The 21,497-nt window shown below is 39.7% G+C and overlaps 1 protein-coding gene across 1 annotated transcript in view; it reads right to left on the bottom strand.

The window, feature by feature from the left end:
* NEIL3 (nei like DNA glycosylase 3) overlaps positions 1 to 21,497 on the bottom strand; it is a 74,334-nt gene that overhangs the window by 9,461 nt on the left and 43,376 nt on the right. The window contains exons 3-7 of the mRNA XM_019521868.1: positions 18,323 to 18,457; positions 16,054 to 16,267; positions 12,959 to 13,033; positions 10,907 to 11,073; positions 3,882 to 4,051 (exon numbers count right to left, since the gene is read on the bottom strand). Of these exons, the coding sequence (XP_019377413.1) occupies positions 3,882 to 4,051; positions 10,907 to 11,073; positions 12,959 to 13,033; positions 16,054 to 16,267; positions 18,323 to 18,457 (761 nt within the window). The remainder of the gene's footprint in view (positions 1 to 3,881; positions 4,052 to 10,906; positions 11,074 to 12,958; positions 13,034 to 16,053; positions 16,268 to 18,322; positions 18,458 to 21,497) is intronic.

The raw sequence follows: 21,497 nt of genomic DNA, 5'->3' as shown, positions 1-21,497 counted from the left end.
CAGGCTGCATTTTGCCCACCCCTGCCCTAGAAAGTCTCATTCTCAAGGCACGAAGGATTGGGCCCCTGAATCCCTGAAAGTGCCTGCTCAGGGTAGCTGGAGAGCACAGGCAGGTCTGGGCTGACCATGCTGTCCTGCGATAAACCTAACAGATGCCTGCTGCAATAAAGTGACACAAATTGATACCACCCATGTTGCAACCACAAATTTTGGGCATTTGTGAAGCGACAAGGGGGATGGGTGTCTGTGTGCTTCGCCTTCATGCTGCCATATAAAAATGTTTATAGCAGCACAAAGGTGACTACCCTCAGGGAAATAAAACAAGACTCTCTAAGATAGATTTGTTTCATAGCGCACAAAGGTGCAATCTCCTTGTATTTTGGTTCTGCTATACAGTGGAATCAAACTGGTTTTAGCACCCTGAAGTCAGTTCAAGGAGGACGAATAGTAGGTAGGTAGGATTTGCCATAAGGAAAGAAAATGAAGAATTTGAGTTACGGGCAAATAACTTCTCTCCAACAGCTGTGGTTATACAATTAATGATTCTATATGCAACACTTTATGCCGAAGAACTGACATGTCCTTAGAAACTTTAAATCTTTACATACCTTATATACTGTCTTTCTTCCAAAAACTTCAAAATACTTTAAAAGCATTGTAACATGGGGGTTAGTGTTACTTTAAGATGGAGAGTGCACAAGATAGGGCCCACAGGCAGGATCAGGCAGCTGAACCTGGGCTAGCTGCAGGATAGGCAGCTAGGGAGCCACAGGGATGCAAAGACCTACCTAGTAGCCAGCTGCAGAGAAACAGGCCAATAGGACAGGGTGCCAAGTAGGAAGGAGAGAAAGAAGTGCAGTTCAGTAAAGAGAATAACTCATTAGGTCTAGGGTGCATACCTGCTGCTGGTTAGGGGAACACCTGACTAGTTGAGGAGGAGCTCAGGGAATATAAACCTGGGTCCCTGAGACAGAGACGACAGTACTGCTTTGAACTCTGCCTAAGCTGTCAGGGAGCAAAAACTGCAAGGCAGGATGTACTCCATGGGCTAGGAGGCAGCCAGCAAGAGGGGAGGGGGCTTCTGTAGTCAAATGATGGGCCCCAGAGGGGAGGGGGCTTCTGTAGTCAAATGATGAGCACCCAGATGGGCTTTGAGAATTTTATTTGAAGGTTGCTAACATTTTGGTTGCAGTTTAGATTAGAGGACTGGATTGTGGCTGTAGAGGTGAACAGGAGGCACTCCAGGTTTCCAGGTTCTGAGCCTTAACAGGAGTGGGCTAAAGCCTAGAGGGCCAGAGCCTGCACCCTTAAGGCAAGACAGACAGGCTAAAGCTAAGAAAGCCAGAGTCTGCACGCCGAGGGTGAGATGGAGGGATAAGCTAGGGCTGAGCGGACCAAAGGCCTGATCAGAGCCAGAGCGAGACAGGCCAAGACGAAAAGGGCCAAAGGCCTGACAGGACAGAGAAAGACATGCAGGCAGGCTGGAACCCAGAAGCCAAGCCAGAGCAAGTGGGCCTAGGCTAGAAGTCTCCAACCAGAGCAACCAGCAGGCTAAGGCCAAGATGGCTGAAGCCTACATAGGCTGGTGAAGAGTAAGACTTGCAAGGCATGGTCATGGCTACGTGGACGCTGGAACCCTCTAAGGCGATTTACTACCTCAGGGCAAGACTAATGACAACTAGGTATGTAAGTTGGTAAAGAGGTGAGCTGAGGCTCACTTCAGGGTCCTGGGGGCAGCCTCCCTAAGAATGAAAATATCTATCAAGGCATGGCAGGAAAAACCAACAAGGGAGGGTACTCTAAGGAGCAAAGGTGAGGCAGAGGTAATATGGCCACCAGGGGATGTCATGGCTGCTTTTCGGGGCAAGGTCCTCCTACAAACATTAACTAAATTAGGAAGCAAAATAGCAGTATAAAAGCAGCAGACCACACATGGACCAGGAATCTCAAGCTTCAGAAAAAAAGCCAAATAAAGCCGGCCATTAAAGTCACATTTCATACCAATTCCTGAAATACAAAATCATACATAATTTTTTTTTTGAAATTTGTAAACAAAGTTATTAACCAAATCCTCAAACTCCAAACCTCAGTCTTTGATGGCATCTTAGAGCTGTACAACTAAGATGGAAAAAAAGATACAGAATAATCAGGATTTTGTTCTAAAACTAAGCTCAAGAGCCTTTATTGTACAAAAACTGCTGCACATTTTAGAAAACCAGATGGCTGTATAAATTCCAGGAGAGAAGTTAATTGGCAAATCTGAATTTGTGGACAGACTAAGGCATTCAGATTCCTGGCACTGGGATTTTTGAAAGAAAATTGCCAGTGAGATTAGCCTCTACTGGCTACAGAAATCTGTGCTATCTGCAGATACTTGCTCTTCTTTCCTGGCCTGGGGAAAGAAAGTTATGCCAGCTAAGCATGACACAGGAGAGCAACACATTCTACTCCTCGCTACAAAAAGACACGTGAAATGAACTACAAGTTTTAAAAGTGTTTTAAAAAGTTAGTAGAAATGTAGCGATCAGCACCATGTCTGAGATTTTTAAACTGAGTAGGCAACTTAGACATATTGTAGGGATTGTGTGTCAAAAGTTCCCTAATCAGCTAAGACAATTTCTTGGGCATATACACTTTGAATGATGTATTTAAACTCAGTGAAATTTTAATATTGGGGCATGGAATACAGGATGCAGTAGGAACATTCATCCTTTCCAGCTGTATGATTTCTTCTCTAAATAATCTATTCCATCTCAAGTTTATGAAACATTAGGACTGAAGAATAATGCATTAAGTTGCTGAAATCTGCCAAATAAAGCTTTACTGAATAATTCATTAAGCATAGTGTAGTGCAACAGATATAGATCTGTTTTGTAGGTAAAAATGGCACATACCACTGTACTGTAAGAAGTTTCCCCCCCTGAAAAACACAATGCCTGAGCTTACAATGAAGATTCCTGAGATACCCATAACAATCCAAAGATTTCTGAGCCTGCCTCTTGAGCTGAGTCCTTCCTTTTAACATGAAGGATTGGAAGCAGGATTCTATTCCTCCCCTACATCAATGTTCCAATGCAGGGATCTATAAAAGGACTGGGTCTGGAAAAAAACAGAGGAGGAAAATCTGCTTTCTGCTTCACCACTCCTTGTTTGATGCATAGGCTTCTAGATAGATGGATATTTATTTCAATACGTACTATTTTCTCTCCCTCTCTCTAGGTCCCCTCCACAGCAGCTACTGAGCAGTCTCATGGAGATCTTGCCAAAAGAAGTAAGACTCCAGTAGGAGCCCAGCTATCTGGATAATTTACTACCAGAGCCCACAGTTATCCCTTCTCTGAAGGTAAGAATTTCTGGGGGTTTGGATTTTTCTGGCATCCAGCTAGGACTCCCTAACACTTCTAATCACATGGCCTATCACTAGAAAACTGAAGGAAAGACAGAAACATTGTCACATTTCTTCTCTGTGCCATAGGGCTTCTTTGTAAGAGGGGGAACCTGTCTCCCTGGGGCTTCTTGAGCTGTGTCCAACTTCCACTGATTTCCCTGGGAGTTATGAGAATGTTCAGCACTTTACAGAATCAGACTTTTAATTATATGTTAGACTTTAAAGGGTCAGTTAAATCACTCGTGTATGAATTGCACATGTATGTATCCATGTTAAATATTAAACACGCTATTATTCAAGCATGCAGTTCACAAGGTTATATTTTATGTTACATCCTCCAAAAGTCTGGCCTTCAAGTTTGGCCTTAAACTTAAAAAATACAACCATGAAACAAATAAAAGAACAAAAGGTTTTCAATTCACCTACAAGATACCATTTCCCACAACATTTTATGTAAATACAATACAAAACAAACACCCCAAACCTTCATTACCTTCAGGCCTTGAAGTCAAACAGGCATCACAGAACTTAGCAGAAGGCTTGTTTATTAGAGTACAGAGCATACACGTCCACTCTTCTTCAGATTTCTGAGCTACATGTTCATTAGAACATGACCCCCTGCCATATGCCCAGCCAATTAGGCTATTTCTAGTTGGCAGTTTGCTGTGAAACAAAAATAAATGATGTTAACATTTTGTGAAGTTTCTTCTACAAATTGACTTGCACCAATATGTGCTGGGAGACGCAGGGCTGGAGAACAGTAGTACCTGTATTACAGCTGCCTATCATAGCTCGGACAGAATGTCAAGATTAGAGTTAGACTCTTCCTTTACCCAAAGGGCAATTCCTCCTCAATACTGAATAGCTAATAAATATAAGAATTACTCAAACTAAAATGGCATGTCAGAGATCTCATAGTGCCTTAATAATAGTTAATTATTATCCACTCTGCTCTACAGCTGGATGTCCTAGCCTTTTTCTCAGCTCCAAACCCCTGCCCTTTTCAATAAGCAACTCTGAGAATGAGGTGTGGGAAATTGTATTCAGCACTCCACTACCAGTCTCCTTGCTCTTCCCTTTCAGAGTCCTCATTAATGAATAACCAAATGAGAAAGCTAAGGCTTAGAGAGGTCAAACTGATCAAGATTGCACAGTTGGTGGCAGAGTATTGAATGTAAAGGTGCAACCACTCATAGCAATCAAACTGTTTCAAAATGACACTAAATGGGAACTGGTTGACAACCGTGCAAAGTGCTGGGGTGGGAGTGAGCACCCAGTCCAGCATGCTTTACTGTGGGGATGGGGATAGAATGGGGCAGGAGCAGAGTGGGGGTTGGTCACCTATGGCTGGGGTTTTCTACGTTCCCTTCTCTCCTGAACATTAATTCAATAAACTGCAATAGTCTGCAACCAACAGTCTGCAGCATGCTTGCCTGACTGGGAGAAGGGGTGGAGAGAGGGGGCCCCAGAGTTGCTTGGGCCCATGATTTTTAGTTTCTAGGTTTGCAGGGAAGGGAGTGAAGCGTCATGAGGAGTTGCAGTTACATGGACACAGTTAGTTGTTAGAAAAATGGCTTTTATTGAAGCAGCAGCACAGGGGTGCTCATTGATTAAAAGTGTCAACAAGAGGAAAAAAGGGAATCATAGAGTCCTCTCTGCATACCAGAGTAGCCAACTGAAGCTGTGGGGGCAGGGGAGGGTGGGAAGGAAAAGAGATTGTGATGCAGTGTGGGATGCCAGGAGACCCTTGTCACAGAACGGTTGGTGGCTACACATAACACTGAACCAGTTCACAGTGAACCAATTCAAAATAGATTTTCCATGTATACTTTTGAACAATTCTAGGTGGCTTTTAAACCAGTTTAACAGGCTTGTATGTCTGGCTGCTTCAGGTTTAAACCACATTTAAACCATTCTGATTGTTATGCATGTTCATGCCCTAACTGATTTCTTTACTCTCTTCCACTGATATAAGCATCACACTGGTGTACAGCAGTCCACACTGCTGTAATAAGAGCAAATAGCTGAGAATCCAGCCCGTACAAAGCATGATCTTTTACTCACATGACTGAAAAAAAGGGGGGGGGGAACATATAGAAGAAATTGTTTTTTATACCAGTTTCAAGAATACTGATTAAATCATTAGCATTTAGTAATCTGTTCAGAATTGGAGCATTGATAAATCAAACCCATCCTTTTTCAGTGTAACTGCAGGTACTGCATTCCTGATTGCCGATCGATAAGCCAAGTTGGAACTCCTACCTTACATCCAGAAAATTGATGTGCAATTGTTTTCATTAGAAGTAACTACCATTACTATAGCTGCACTTACTTTGTTTACAATAATAGTTACTACCTGGAAGGAAGGATTAGTTTCATTACTCAGTCTGAACATGCTACCATATTATATGTACATAAACATTTATTTTATATCAATTTTGAGAAGGGTGAGAGTTGTTTAGCTTTACAAGTTTCAGTTTTAACCCATCTCTTTTCTTTCCCTGATGTTACTTAATCAGGCATAAGTGGTTTCAATTCCGGGAAACCAATTCAGCCACAGACAGAATACAAAAGGATTTTTTTTAAACAGACTTGATTAAACCTGTCTAAAAATTCCTCTCAAAACTGTGTGCATGCATCTGTGTGCGCACATGAAAGCTTAAATCTTTTAATTTGGAAGTGTTGCTGCAGTGCTTCCATAAGACCTTGTTACACCTTTCGCTGTGAGGTGCTTGGGTTTTGAATTTGTCAGATACTGAATTTTTCCCCCAAGCCAGGGGATGGAGAGAGATGGGGGTGGGTAGGGAGGAAGGGGGTTTAGTTTTGGGTAGAATACATCCTACCAGTCAGTCACCAATGAGGAATGCAATTCTAGGATTTGTTACAGTCTGTGTCATCTAACAGAATCTAAAATATTTCTATGTATATTTCACCAGATCTGTTTTCATTTCTTTAGCTATTTTAAAGTTTCAAGATAGGCTTGATTTGGTAAAAGGAAGTGTTTAGGTTATTTTACTTATATTGTAAGCTGGTCCAAATACACAAGTTACTGGGCTTAATGCAGGAACTACTGGATAAAATTCTATAACTTGCATGTCAAGGTAGACTGGTCAGTGGTTCTTTTGGGCCTTACAATATGAAAACCTTGACACAGTAGATTGATGTTTCCTTGACACCTGAAGTAGATGCATTTCATTCTAGGAAAGGGATTGTCCAACAGAATATACAGAGTGATAGAACACTGTATGATCTGACACTTGCACAATAGTACCCTTAGAAGAAAAGAGAAATGTTGTTCTTTTACTACTTTTTCCAAGTATTAGAGAAAAAGCACACACTTGAGAAACAATATTATTGCAAGTAACAGTTATACAGCTGCACTTTTACTGTTGTTTGAAAGTTACATATCAGTCTGTTCTAGGATGGTACAAGGGGGAAAATAAAGCAGTTCTTCCTGCATCTTTTCCTTCTTATCTGACCCAAGAACACCACTCTCTTTCAAGCCTGTTTCAAAACACTTTTAATTAAAACCCCTTGCTTTATATTTTCAGAAATTTATCAATAAAATATTTGTCTTCTATGCTGGAATTTTCCATTTGATCTGGACTCAAAGATGATTATAAATCTTTAGCAAAGATCTTTGGGAGGTGGGGTATAGCCTGATGGAGATGGAACGTAAGTGTTCTCTAAAGCTTCGTTATCCTAATGAAAACAGTGGGTAAAGAATGACTTATGTTCTCAGATGCTTCAATGAAAGCAAGACGTTTTCTGAAAATTTTACCCTTTACGCCTGGTGTCATACCAAACGTATTTTCACTTTTTCCAAATTAGCAAGCAGAAAAAGAGCTGCTAACAAAACTGGTAAAAGACTAAAAATGTCTTTGTAACATGCAAATGTTAACATCTCAGCAAAACCCACAGGGAGAAAAAAAAGAAACATATTAAAAAAATAAAATGTAACATATCCCACACTTAGAGTACAGCAAAATTAGAGGTTTCTTAACTTTTCTGCACATTCAAAGGCTTTCATTTAGAACAAAAGTTTTTCTTTTTCACTGTAAAGCCCAAACATCAAGGCTGCTTGCAAACATTTAGAAAACAAAAACAAAAAAACCAACATAACCCGTGCTTTACTGGAAAAAGCAGCCTGTTGCTTTAATCCAGCTCTGCAGCATCTGTATAGACCAGGAGCTTTAACAGGGCTTTTTCGTACTTTTATCTAAAGCCGATTCATAGATTGTTAGGGGCTGGAAGGGACCTTGTAGTTCATCAGGTTCTGTCCCCCTGCACTAGGCAGAAAGAAACAACTGGGGTCAAGTGACCCCAGCAAGGTAATTGTCCAGTCCCCTTTTGAAGATTTCCAGGGTAGGTGACTTCACCACCACTGGAGGAAGTTTATTCCACAGTCTGGACAGCCTGACTGTGAAGGAGTTTTTCCTGGAATTGAGCCTGAAGCAGCCTTCCAGGAGTTTGTATCCATTGCTCCTGGTCTTTCCCAGGGGTGCCCTGGTGAACAGCTGTTCACTGAGTTCTTGATGTACTCCCCTGATGTAGTGGTAAGCCGCTACCAAGTCCCCTCTCAGCCTTCTCTTCTATAGGCTGAAGAGGCCCAAGTCCATCAGCCTGTCCTTGTATGGCTTGTCTTGCAAGTCCCTGATCTTATGGGTGGCTCTTCTCTGGACCCTCTCAAGTTTTACACATCCTTGTTGAAGTGCGGCACCCAGAACCATACGCAGTACTCCAGCTGTGGTCTCACCAGTGCAGACTACAGTGGGAATATCAGTTAACTGTGCATGAGATGCAACGATTAATGCATGCCAGCGTGTTGTTTGCCCTGCTGGCCACAGCATCACACTGCTGGCTCATGTTCACGCGATGGTCGATCACTACACCCCCAGGTCTCTTTCAGCCATGGTGCAAGTCAAATTTTCGCCACGCAACCTGTAGGTACATTGGGGATTGTTTGTCTCCAGATGGAGTACCTTACACTTCTGAGTGTTGAACTTCATCTGGTTCTGGTTCACCCAACTCTCCAGCCTGTCCAGGTCCGCCTGTATCTGCAACCTATCTTCTGGTATGACCACACCATAACTTGGTGTCATCTGCAAGCTTTGCCAGTGAGCTTTTCACCCCCATATCCAAATCCGTGATAAAGATCTTGAAAAGCACCGGTCCAAGCACAGACCCCTGAGGGACACCACTGGCTACTTCTTGCCAGGACAACACAGAGCCACTCATGAGAACTCTCTGGGTCCTGCTGTGCAGCCAGTTTTCTACCCACAGAACTGTTGAGCAGTTAAGCCCACAATCTTCCAATCAGCTATTAGATTCAATCAGCTATTTGATAAAAATACCAAAAAAGCCCGACTAAAGCACCCGATCTATACAGATGTTGGGTGAGCTGGGTCCAATTAATGCGCTGCCTTTTCAGGGCATGTAATGGGCTCCGCATGGTAGCACACCAAGTTTAAAGTAAAGTGCCAATTAGTTGGTTGGTTTGTTTTTAACATCTGCAAGCAGCCAAATTGCCTAAATACATGACTGCCCTTTTCATCCTTGTACCAAATACTCTTTCAGGCCAAATGGTAGGAATACCAAAGACATGAACTTACCCCTGGTTATCTGCCATTCAAACTTAACACCCTGCAAGCACAGTCTTTGGGTTTAGACTACAGGGACAATGGGTGCAAACAACAACAGCAAGAAAAAATTAGACTAAGGCTCAGGAAAAGCTTCTTAACTATAAGAACAGTAAGAAAATAGAACAAGCTGCTTAAGGAAGTTATAGAATCTCCTTCTTTAGAGGCTTTGAAGAAGAGTCAGTGTAGACATCTGTATAGGATGGCTTAGAACAGTGATTCTCAGCCTGGATGCTGCAGTATCCCGGGGTGCCACCAGATCCTTTGAAGGGTGCAGGAAGTTGTGAGGAGACAAACCAGGCATAAGAAGATAAGCAGATAAGGCTTGTCCCTTCCCAGCTAATTCCTCATCCCCTATGTCCAGCCCTTCTGCAAGGAGGTAATCACTATAATATATAAATTAGTTTTTTTAATTGATTGCCACTTAATTAAAAAAATTGGGGAAGGGTGTCTTGAGTTCAGTAAGGGGTGCCTAGACTTCAAAACAGTTGAGAACCACAGGCTAGAAAACAGCAAATCCTTCAGCTATGCAAGGGCTTAGATAATATGATCCCTGAAATCCCTTTTTACTGTAAGATTCTAAGAAAAGACTATTAAATGATAACATATTAAATAAGAACACAGGCCAGGATTTTCAGAAGTAACCAGTAAGTATTTCTTTTGGGTGTCATGAAAAAAGTGCAAGAGAGTTCAAACAATCCATGCTCAGAGTGTTTCTAGAAATCACCGCCTTTCATGTTAACAAGTTATAGAATCATAGAATCAATGAGTCGGAAGGGACCTAGACAGATCATCTAGTCCGACCCCCTGCCATGGGCAGGAATGAGCACTGGGGGTGGGAGGGGTCATAAGACCCCAGCCAGGTACCTGTTCAGTCTCCTCTTGAAGATTTCCAGGGAAGGTGAGAGCACCACCTCTCTGGGAAGCCTATTCCAAAGTTTGCCACCTATAAATTGAAAGACCTGAAGTCACTGGTCACTTTAGTAGCCACCTTCAGGTTTTGGTTTTTTTTCTTGATTTTGCAAAGCCAAATTAAATCAAATATAAATCTATTATAGTAAGGCTAGATAGTTGTTATGAACATGTAAGGAATATAGAATTTAAAGGTTTCTACTGCCACATTACTTTCTCACCCATTAGCATCAATTATAATATTTTGTAGGTCAGAATACAAAACCTCACAGACTTATTTTGTTCTCAATAATACCTGGACAGCTCCTTTATTCCCAATAAATTACATCTAACAATTTATGATGTAGCATCCAGCAGCCTGGTCAGGATCAGGGCCCCATTGTAGGAAGACAGTTTTTAAACCAAAACCTTGTAATCTAATCCCCCTACCCTACGAAGATTTACAAAGTGCTTACGGTTACACACATCAGTAATCTCACTGAAAGCACTAAAACTGATGTGTGTAAAAATAAATACAGGTTTAAGTGTTTGCAGCAAGGGGACCTAATTTAAGACAGGATGCTTCTAGTTAATAAGAAGAGCAATAGGTGGCCAGCTGAAGGGAGACTAAGAGAAGCAGCTGTACAATTCACATGATTATACAGGTTAACAGTTGAAGGTTCAAAAAATTTCAAAGGTTTGAATGTGCATTTGGAAATGAAATTCAACTAATAATTGAAGCCGACTGGAATTTAGTCAACAGCTCTGATGTGCAAATAGAAATTTAATTCTTCTCTCTCTCTCAACTGAGCTGCCTCTGAACTGCTAACAGAACAAGAGGGAAAAAACCCACAGTGGAAGCAAAACATACAGTTTTGAATACACCAAGGAATCAGAACTATTTGAGTAAGACGAGTACATTACTTCTACATCAGCATCTACGCTAAGCAGAGCCACACTTTAAAGGGTTTGAAAGCAAATGTCATACTTTACGTCAACAAGCTGAGGCCTGTCCTTCTGACACTGAGGACAGAAGTATGTCATCCTGTTATTCTCTCCTAGACGGCAAACAGTGATCTTTCCATTGCATTGGCCACAGTTTGGACGTTTGTATACCTTGTAATGTTTATAGAGTGCAGATCCAGTCTTGCGGCACTAAAACAGAACATATTTATAATGAGATTTTGAGGTACAGATTTGATCTGATTCTAGTCCTCCTGATCTTTCAATGAAAATTCACAATTTTAAATAATATTTATACATGTGCACACACATAAATCAACAACCGTGCAGATAAAAATATGTTAAGAAAAAATACTGAAAACAGTCACACTCTGCTATTGTCTTTGTCTCTGACTCGTTCATAAATTAATACACTTAACTATTCATTCTCAGTTGAGTTCTTCCTGATTTTCTGTTATATGTTCAGAATTATGGGCCAAAAATCAAAGAAATATCCCTAACCCAGGAGGTATCCAGTCTCACTGGGTACCTGTTTTCACCTATAAGTTCTCTAGGCACCAGCATTTCTCCCCACACCCTCCTTGAGGAGCTAGGCAACTCCCACCTAAGTCCTATTTGCATTGAGAAACTAGATACTGGCACCCAAATTACTGAAGGGGGCCAATCTGATATGTATGCTTTGAGCATGCCTAGCAAACACCAAGAGCATTAAGTTCAGCGCGCGCACACACACACACACACACACCCACACACACACACAACCATGGCCATGCTTAGGGCAGCAGGGACGCATGGGGTATCACTGGCTGCCTTTGTGCCCATTGCAGCAACCAGCGGCCACTGCAGTGGCAGATATTTTTGCAACCTCCCACATCATAAGTGGCACCCAGGGCTGCTGCCAGTATCAACTCCCTCAGTAACACTACTGAATTAAGGAATTAATATAATCTATTCTTGCAAAATGGAAACCCTCCATTAAAAAGTTATGACTCTAGCTCTTAGTTGTGACACTAACTTTCAAAACATGATTCAGGACCATCTTTGGGAAACTATGCAACTATCCAGAGACACTTCAAGTTTCAACTTATCCCACCTATTGGCAAGAAAGCACGGTCCTATTTCACCAAGTTCAAGTTCCGGGAAAGCAGTTAATATATCTACTATTTCTATTTTAGCCTTAAGACTAAGTCACAAAAAGCAATAAGAACAAAAAACACTCCCTTTGGCATTAATGGTTTTCAAGGGACTTGAGCAGAGTGGAACAGGACCTGATCCTTAGTCCTTATATCTTTAACGGGTACTAACCAAGTACAAATATACTTGATATTAGATCATTTCAGTGCTGTAGCTCATATCTCTGTATGGGGATGTAAAAGAGACAAAAATCGGGTCAACTTTATCCCATTTATTTTGGAAAGTAAAGGAACAACAACAGCTGCCAGCAGGCACTGGAGTGTTCCTTGGGGAAGAACAGGACAACTACTGATGCTGTAGGGTTGGGCAGAGAAAGACGAAGCACCTTCCAAACAACTTCCATCAGCCAAATGGCTAGTTTCAAGTTTATCAAACACCTATGAACTACAGATTGAACAAGAAGAAAGAGCAGTCCCTCCAGCAGAATCCCCTGGTAAGAATCCCCAAACCATCCCTCTACCCATCAGTTCAGGATGGCAGCCAGTTTCTCACCAGGGTTATTTCCCAAGTAGCCTTGGAGATCTAATACTCCAACTCTAGCCTATTATTCTGAAAGTATTTGATTATATGCATACACATGGACATGGTCTTGCAGGGTACTAGCTGTGAAATGTCAAAAGCTATTTAAAAATCCAGGCACTGGCTGTTCAACAATGTTATAGATAAAAAAGGATAGATACAATTGCCTGCATGCTTTCACCCCCTATTCACTTTCTAATAAATGGTGGGCTTAATAGCATATAAACCAAACTTCATTCCCATTTCTAATGCATTGTCTTACAGCTTTTCTATTTTTCACCATTTCCACTAGACGGCTATATACGGAGTATATATTTTGGTGGAAAGTTTCAGAGGATGCTGTCTTAGAAATTCTTGTCCTTACCTTATAAAAAAGAAGAGTAAAATCACGGGTCATTTTCACCAGGTGGTGTATCTGTTCATCTGTCAGCTGACAAACCTGAGAATAAGGCAATACTTTGATATAGCAAATTTCTACAATGTTAATGTGGAGCCAGTTTAGCCTCTTGATGCTTGACAGGACTGAAATTGTCCCTTGGGTCTGCAAGGCTTAAAGTAGCCTTGACATAAGTAAGCTAAGAGTACATTCACAGAGTTATGCAATTGTGTAACCCGCTATCTACAGAAAAAAGGGTCTGATGTAGCTTGTTTTTCTGCAAGAGTCTGATAAAAAAGGCTTGTTATGGAGCATTCTACCCATATCTGGAGCAGATGGCTCCTGGTACCAAGAAAAGAGGGAAACAGTGATAAAGTGAAGACATAAATCAGGTTGAGGATGAAAAACAGAAAGTTACGTAATTGGTAGTTACGTGACTAAAGGACTATAAATATTACTACCTGAACAAAGAGAAGAAGCATCCTCTTCCCCCACCCCAGCGATGCCTGAGAACTGAAGACATCTGCTCTCCCTTTAAGGAACCAGCCTGCCCTGAGGATGCCTGGCCAGCTCTCGAGATGTGTGATACTGGTAATATACAATTACTGTTTGCTAAGATTATATCTTGCTAAGATTACTAAAACTATTAAGATTATATCTTAATAATGCTTGGAGTTAATACTTTATAATGCTCAATAAAAGGTTTATTCAATATACTGGTTTATTGAAGAATTAACTGCGCGCTCGCTTGGAGGAGAAGGTAACTGGGCGCTCGCTTGGAGAAAACTCAAGCATACTTTAAGGCAATATCAACCCTGCTGTCTGCTGTTCATTTGGGAGGAAAACCAGCAACCCCCTGGTTTTTAAGGCAACATGAATACATTTAGAAACCATAGTGAAGTGACTTAAAACAGTGATTTTACACAGACAAAGAGAAAACTCAGACAGGTGCTCAGGGTCCTGTATCTTATTTTTCCTCTTCTTTTGCATTATTTACTGCTCTACAGCATCTTAGTTTGTGATGCTTTCCCTCATTCTTTGGGTGGGTTGGGAGGGGGGAGAGGAACCATATATCAGCATTTTGCTTCTCTGTTGACCTAAAAGTTCCCAATAGATGGAGAGTAGAGTGGGTTTTATTTCAGGTAGTTATCCGCACTGGTTGCCTCTTGGTTTCACAGTAGATTTTAAGATGTTGCTGTTAACCTGGAAAGACCTAAATGATTTAGAACCTTGTTATCAGATAGGATGCTCCTCTCCTGTGTGACATCTCCATGGACACACTTGAGCTAAAGGCTCCTCAGTTTAATCAGAAGACAGTAGCTAACAACATTTTTGTTAGGTTTCCGAACTTTGAAATTCTTTCTCCTTTGCACTCCCGGAGTCCAGATTTATTAACCCACAAGGACATACCACAAGACATTTTTGTTTACCCTGTAATTTAGGGGGGAGAAAGTCGAAGGGCAAAGGGTTTCAACATATGAACCTGGCTTTCATTATCAGGTGGAAAGTTGTTTTGTTGAAGTTGCAGGGCTCAGACTGTGAGAAAGGCAGACAGAGTGAACAAAACACCTGCAGAAGAGAAAGAACCATCTGCACTTTAGAGCCGTTCCTATGAAAGGGACACTTACCCCAAAGAATTCACCACCAATTCAGTTAAACCAATGTTAAAATTAGTGGGAACCAAAGTGCAGACAAGCCTCTGGCAGCTGGAATGGTGTTTAGGCATAATTTGTATTAAGCCTACTGAACAAACATTTATAAGACGTGACAATAAAACTGACTCTGGCTGCAGAAGACACAGCAAAAGTACAACTAACGCTGATTATAACCAGTGGTTACACCTATACTCAAAAGCTCTGGCAGCAGCTGCTGTCTGCCTCCAAAGCATGTGCACATCCATATACAGCTACATTGCAGCAAATATGGTACCAGGGTACCAAATGTATCTGAGGAAGGTGACAAAATGAACTGTAGCAGCTGAATCAAGATGTAGGATTCTCTGTAACAGTCTTGCTGGGTAATGCCAGAAGCCTTGTTCCACTTGGAAGAAGTAGAGTAACTTCTGCCAGAGTGGAGGGCATTGCAGGTAGGTATTGCAGGCTTTCTGAGTGTGTCCTGAATCAAAACTCTGGAGCAGACTAAGCCAGTTTGGCTGAAACAGTGGTAAAAAAAAATGGGACTGGGGAGGGAGGGTTAATTACACCCAGTATAGGAGTCAACAGTAAGCATTAAAGCAAAGGCTTAAAGTCTAACCTACAAGGTTAGGGTCAGGCTGAGATAAGCTATCCCTCAACTCCAAAATGGGTCCCCATTAATTTTGTACCTTATTTTGATTTAGTTTTCATATAGTTAAAAGCTAGAAAGATTTTTATTCAGTTGACTTGGAATAATCACTCTCCCCCTCTGGGCAACCTTGTCCTACTTAAGAATCCATGAGATCTACGATTGTTTAGGGATTATTAAAGCAGATTCCTCCTGAAAGACAGAGAATTCCCCTCCATGTTTGGATCCTCACATCAGAAGAGGTCTGGCATATGCAAAACAAGGGAAAAAATATAGCCAACCAAAGTGTGAGGAACAAAAGTAAATGAATATAAAGAAGGCAAAGTGAAACAAAACAAAGACATATTTTGTAGATACTCAAGAAGGAAAATGTGACTGTTGTTACCTCCTAATTAATTTACTTTATAATTGCTTGGCTTGGCGATTTCATGGTTGAATAACAGTGCAAAACAGAAGGTCAGCGTCTCAAAATTAAATTAATTCTTGGTTAAGAAGGCATCTGAGTTGCAGATGTAGCAAGCACAACCCTTACTCAGTCCAGTAGTAATTCTACCAACCAATACATAAACAGTGCCAACAGGCTCCAGTGCCAACTAGCTCCCATGGAGGAGGATGAGCAAGCACAACTGGTAGGGGTCAGGAGGGTCAAAAGAACGGAGGACAGGGAAAACTAAAGAAGGAAGAGAGAGAATTATTCAGATGAAAACAACTTTCCTCCCCACAAAAAATGAAACATTGTTTGTGTTTATGTTCCCTGCAAAGAGAGAATTTGAGAACATTCCTCGAAATATTTCACCTACTTTAATAGCTGGATGGAGACCACTGTCAAAGAGAGCTTCATTTTTTATGATATTTCCCACACCAGGTAACACTGCTTGATCCAATAACACATCACATAACATGCGGACTGTCTGCTGCTTAATCTCACTTTTTGCTCTCAAGAAACTAAATTTTGGAGAGCATACATCCAGGCTTTCCATCATTCTTACTTTCTGCTCACTTTCAACTGCATTCCTGAAAGACAGACAAAAATCCTCTAACTTCCACAAACAGGGCAACAATTTAACCATGTGCAGGATTTTCAAACAAGCAATTAAAATTGTTATAATATGCTATAAAGAGATCCAAAAACCATGGCAGACAGAAGCATTTTCCTTTCAAAAAATGTATGACGGTTCTAACTGACAAATAAATGGAACAGGCTAGTACCAGGACAGGTGTACTATATCTTTGTTCAGAACAACTGTAAGAATAATTTCCAGGGCTCTGTATTTAAATACCATTTCCAAAACTGGGCATCTGCTGCACAGTGTCAGTCATAATTAACATGATCCATTTGTCATGGCACCTGCCTGAAACTTGGGGTCAATTTCATGCGCTAACTTCCTGTATGACCTTGGGCAAATAATTTCTTCTCTTGGATCTCAGTTTCCCCTCTACTAAACAGAGGTATTCTATAGAGATGGAACATACAAAGACAAGTACAATAGAGACTGTGAATTACTTAATCAATAGAAGCCATATTTATATCATATTGGATAACAGAACTGGGAAATCTACTTTAATGCAGCTCTAGTACAAAGCACAGCTTTCACAGTGCAATTTATTTCATTATCAGGCTGTTAGTTTGGTGTCTTTAGTGTCTGAGGACACAGAGATATCATCAGATTTGCTTTATTCCTGACCTAAACCAGATCTGAATGTCCATCCAGTTGCCACCATTGTTTCACAGTTCAAGTGTTTATGTATAGCTACATATGTCATTTAGATGACAAATATTCCTCAGGCTTTGAAATGAAAAATCCTATTTTCATTTTTCAGAAAAGGACAAGTGCTAATGTATTTGAAAGGAGCTATCTGTTCTCTTATAATACTAATTAGTACATCCGGTATTAGTTTAACAGTTAAAAAAGCCCATCATAGTAAAGGACTATTGAACCACATTACACTGTGAATGCTAAAAACGACAAAACCTTATTCTGATAAATGTTAACCAATGCTCAAATTAAACGCAACTATAAATTACAGGAAACATTCAAAAACCATGGCAGGAGTCAAAGAAATATTTTCATATATTGTTTACGTATAATATGAAATGCATATACATACATACACACACATACATACATAAAAAAGCTACTTTGTACTTATACAGCCCTTTTCATCTTAAGGCTCAAAGTGAACAAGTCTTGAAATGATCTTATTTCTCTCTAGTGCCAATGACTAGAAATATGTAAAATACTTTTTTGGGAAATAACAAGTCATGTAATTCTAATAAAAATAGCCTTATATAAATATTGGGGGTGGAACAAACAAGTAATTATTACAGAGCCAGATCCTGTCCTTTGAACAGTGTCAAAGCAACAGGCCACCTTCTTAGGCCTGACTGCAGGTTTTCTGACCTTAAGGGCAAATGAAGGAAGGACTATGTTCAGTAGCTAGAGTTGATGGCAGAAACCAATATAATGGGTTTAATTCCCAACCTGCCACTGAACTCTCTGTAGTAGTGATTCTCAACCATGGTACTGAGGCACCTGGGGTGCCTTGAGATTCTTTCAAGGGTGCTGTGAGGTAGCACACAATGTTAGCACTATTACATGTAAAACATGATTCACAACATAAATTTAGAGATTTCAAATAATTAATCCATAGTGCTTAAAGACATTCTGCTCTGTTGTGATCTGAGTTCTTGACAACAGAAGAATTATTCTATTATTTTTCCATAGTCAAGAAACAAGTGAAAACTAATAGCTCGCATTTTCTGAGGGGTGCCATGTGCCTAAGGTGCAGGGCTATCAATGCGGCTCTAAAAGGTTGAAAAACACTTCTTTACAGAACTTTCAAAAAGACAGTTTATGTACCTCACTGTGCATGAAACAGGGAAAATTATACTGGCCTACACAACTTGGATATTTAGGTAGTTAAATTAATCACTGTTTATAACAATGTCAAAGCATTTCATATGAAAGCCACCGTATAATGCAAGCTATTGTCTTCAATATTATCTTCTAAAGAAATTGTATATTAAGCATATGGTAAACTGAATATGAAAGAAATATTTTACTTTACCTAATCTCTACTGTAGCATCAAAAAAACAAACCAAATCATCAGTAAGCTGTATTTCCAGAACTGGTGATATTTCATTCTTGTTTTTGCTTGCAACAGGATTAATATGCATGGAACCATTCATGCCGAAGTGAACCCTGGGTGAGAAATACACTTTTGAAAAATTGCACCTTAACTTTACTTTCAGATATTTAACAGTTGGCATTTCCACTTACTAATTCATTAAAATACATATTAACAAGAACTGTCATTTGTCATTGATGATTTTGGTATATAACACCTTTCTAGTCCCCCAATGTAGTGTCTCACCCAGGAAGTTTTGACTTGTAATACTGGCTTCCCAAAGCAGATGCCAAGCTCCTCCAAGGGAAGTACAACAAAGCCCAGGAACAGTGAAAATTAAAATATAGTTGTTTTCTTTCATGCCAATGCATTTCAAAATTTTAAAAAAAAGTCAATAAAAGACTAAAATGTTTAGCTCCCAGACTATTCCATCACTAGCTTATCTTCTTTTAAGTAGAAGTGACAACCAAATTCTAGCAGTTAATTTAAAAACGAAAACCAACCCATAGCATTTGCCACATCTGATAGTCTTATTTCTCCACAACTCTATACAAGTCAATGATTGTAAGGATATTTTTAAGACAATCTAGTTCTGAAAATACTTTGCTGTGTGTTTGTTATCATTAGTTAAAATGGGATTGAAGATTGAAGTTGAAGTGGCTCAAAAAAACAAAACTGATGAAGCTGAGGTGGTAGTTAGATATTCATACTGGAGAAGATCATTCTAGTCCTAAGCAAGCTTCAGGAAAATCTCCATTTCCTCCACTGATAAGCTTTCCACAGGATGAAAATATTTCCAACAAGCCAATGGAAGAAGGGTATCCAACATCTGTTACTATGTTTAAGGTATCCCAGGTGTAGACTATTAATTGTTTTAAAGGTAAGAACAGAGATCTGATGTTTAATGTACAACCCCACTGAGAGCCAGTATAGTAAGCAAATGGGTAAATCTGACTGCAATCCTGAAAATAATGCCAAATTCTGGGAACCTCTTAATAATGGGATTATTATATAATCTGTACAGAAGGGTTTATTTTTGAGGCTAATATACCCCACATCCAAGGGTATAATTGTAAACTTTCTTTAAAAACACATTTTAAAATAATCAACCTTCTAATATGTGACAGAGAAGACAAATAGTAGACCAAACACTTAGAAACCAAACAAATGACAAAGAACTGAAGACAGGACTTCCAATATTATTTATTTTTTGATTCCCTGCCTCATCAATGTTATACATCATTGGGATTTTACTTTTCAGTAAGCACTGGAAGGATGGGCTTATTAAATATTTACAGGTAGCTTTTAGGCTGCCATGTGTCAAGAAGTATAGGCAAGCTCTACATTATTATGTAATTGATTACAAATCCTACTAAAATAAAGTGCTACTGTAAATTCATTCTCAAGAAGTATATTGGGTGTTTCAAATGCTCTCTCTTATAGCTCAGTCAAGTTGAGTTAGTAAATACAGCTATTTTGGCAGCACTTCTTACTGCTGTGTGTTTGTTTCCAATTCTCAAGTGCCATGTTATAGTACTGCACAAGGTTAAGCAGGCAATTTTTTTAAAAACAGGTGCTTTAAACTTTGTACCCTGCTATCAATCACAAATTCATTTAACATTTCCCAAAAGTTCTCAATAAGAAAAAAAATGGTGCATATTAATAATTGATGGTTTAATTTATGGAGGTCCAGTACCCTGGTTAAAGGTGCACTACAGTCCCAACTATCAACTGTCGTAACTACTGGAATTTTTATTTTCAATCATGAAAAATCATTTTTATGCAAAAAATACCTTTCCCAATAAAAACCCTTAAGAATTTTAACAATTTCACTCCGTGTGTCTCATTATCTTTGATGTGTTGAAATAAGAAAATAGCACTTTCTCATTTTAATTAAGGGGAAAAAAGCTATATTTAATTAAAACCTAGATTCTGCTGTTTGATGACAGCTAGTGTTAAAAAGCTGATGAATTGTTTTTGGTTTTGTTTTAAGAGAAAAAAATGGAGTTGTTATAACTGTGCATTTGTGTGCAAGATTTAGTTTTATCTTTCCGTTTAAAAATTATTTATGTTCTCAATTTTGCCAGAGAAATTTGCTTAAAATAATACAAACTATGTTATGGAGAAGACACCAATAGTATACTTTTCTGAAATAATTCTGTGAAACGTCCAGAACTAACTTTCAGTAAAGTCAGAAAAAGTCTTCCCATTGTTTGTAGAAACATATTACAACACAGAATTGCTGTCTAAATATATACACAAAATCCCTTTCTATGCACCAAGTACCTAGGTTTTGCTCTTTTTAATAATACAAACATTTAAAATATATTTACAGGGTCTAAATTTCTAAAGTGATTTGATTTCTAAATCAAATTATACACTTGAAATCCAAATTGCCAGCCTATTCTCAGTTCAGTACCGCTCAAAGCCCTAACAGTCCTTTCCTCCAATCTAATTTAGCAATGCATCCAATGGGTAAGATACACTTAGACATTGAAAGCTATGTAACAAAATTCCCCAGCAGCCACCTCTTCAGGTTAACTAACTTGTTTATTTTATAATCTGTTTCAAAAGCAACTAGCAGAAACACAAAGATACCCAGTAGCAATCAAACTTAATGAAAATCATTATCAAGTCAAATTTGATGACATTACATACACTGTCATCACTAGTGATTTTGATGCACTTGTACTATTCTTACTGCTCCTACTTTTGAAAGTTGTTCTTAAATGACAAATTCCTCAAGAGTTTATCTTTCATTATTTGGCCAGTTGCATGTGGAAATAACAGGACCATATTGTTCAGTGTAGATCGCAATATAGCAAAAGTGGATTCCCTGGGAATCTTTTAACTTATGGCAGCCAGTATGCAATCTGTACAGAGGGATTTATTTTGAAGCTAGGTCTTCTTCATCCCTTCACAGCCCTTCTGCACGACTGTGCAATGTAGATTATATGTCCACTGTACAAACATTCAGGGGTGCCGTCAGGCTAATCTAGGTATGCCACGATGCAGGAAGAGGTGAGAGGGATTAGGGGAGCCTAGAGTCCTTGGAGGGGGCTAGCAGGCCCATGAGGGAGGGGTTTTGGTGGGACTGAAGATAGCAGGTTTGTG

Source organism: Gavialis gangeticus, unplaced genomic scaffold (genome assembly GCF_001723915.1).
Source record: "Gavialis gangeticus isolate Ggan-Ray unplaced genomic scaffold, GavGan_comp1, whole genome shotgun sequence".
NCBI lineage: Eukaryota > Metazoa > Chordata > Crocodylia > Gavialidae > Gavialis > Gavialis gangeticus.
This window is presented reverse-complemented; position numbering and strand designations above follow the sequence as displayed.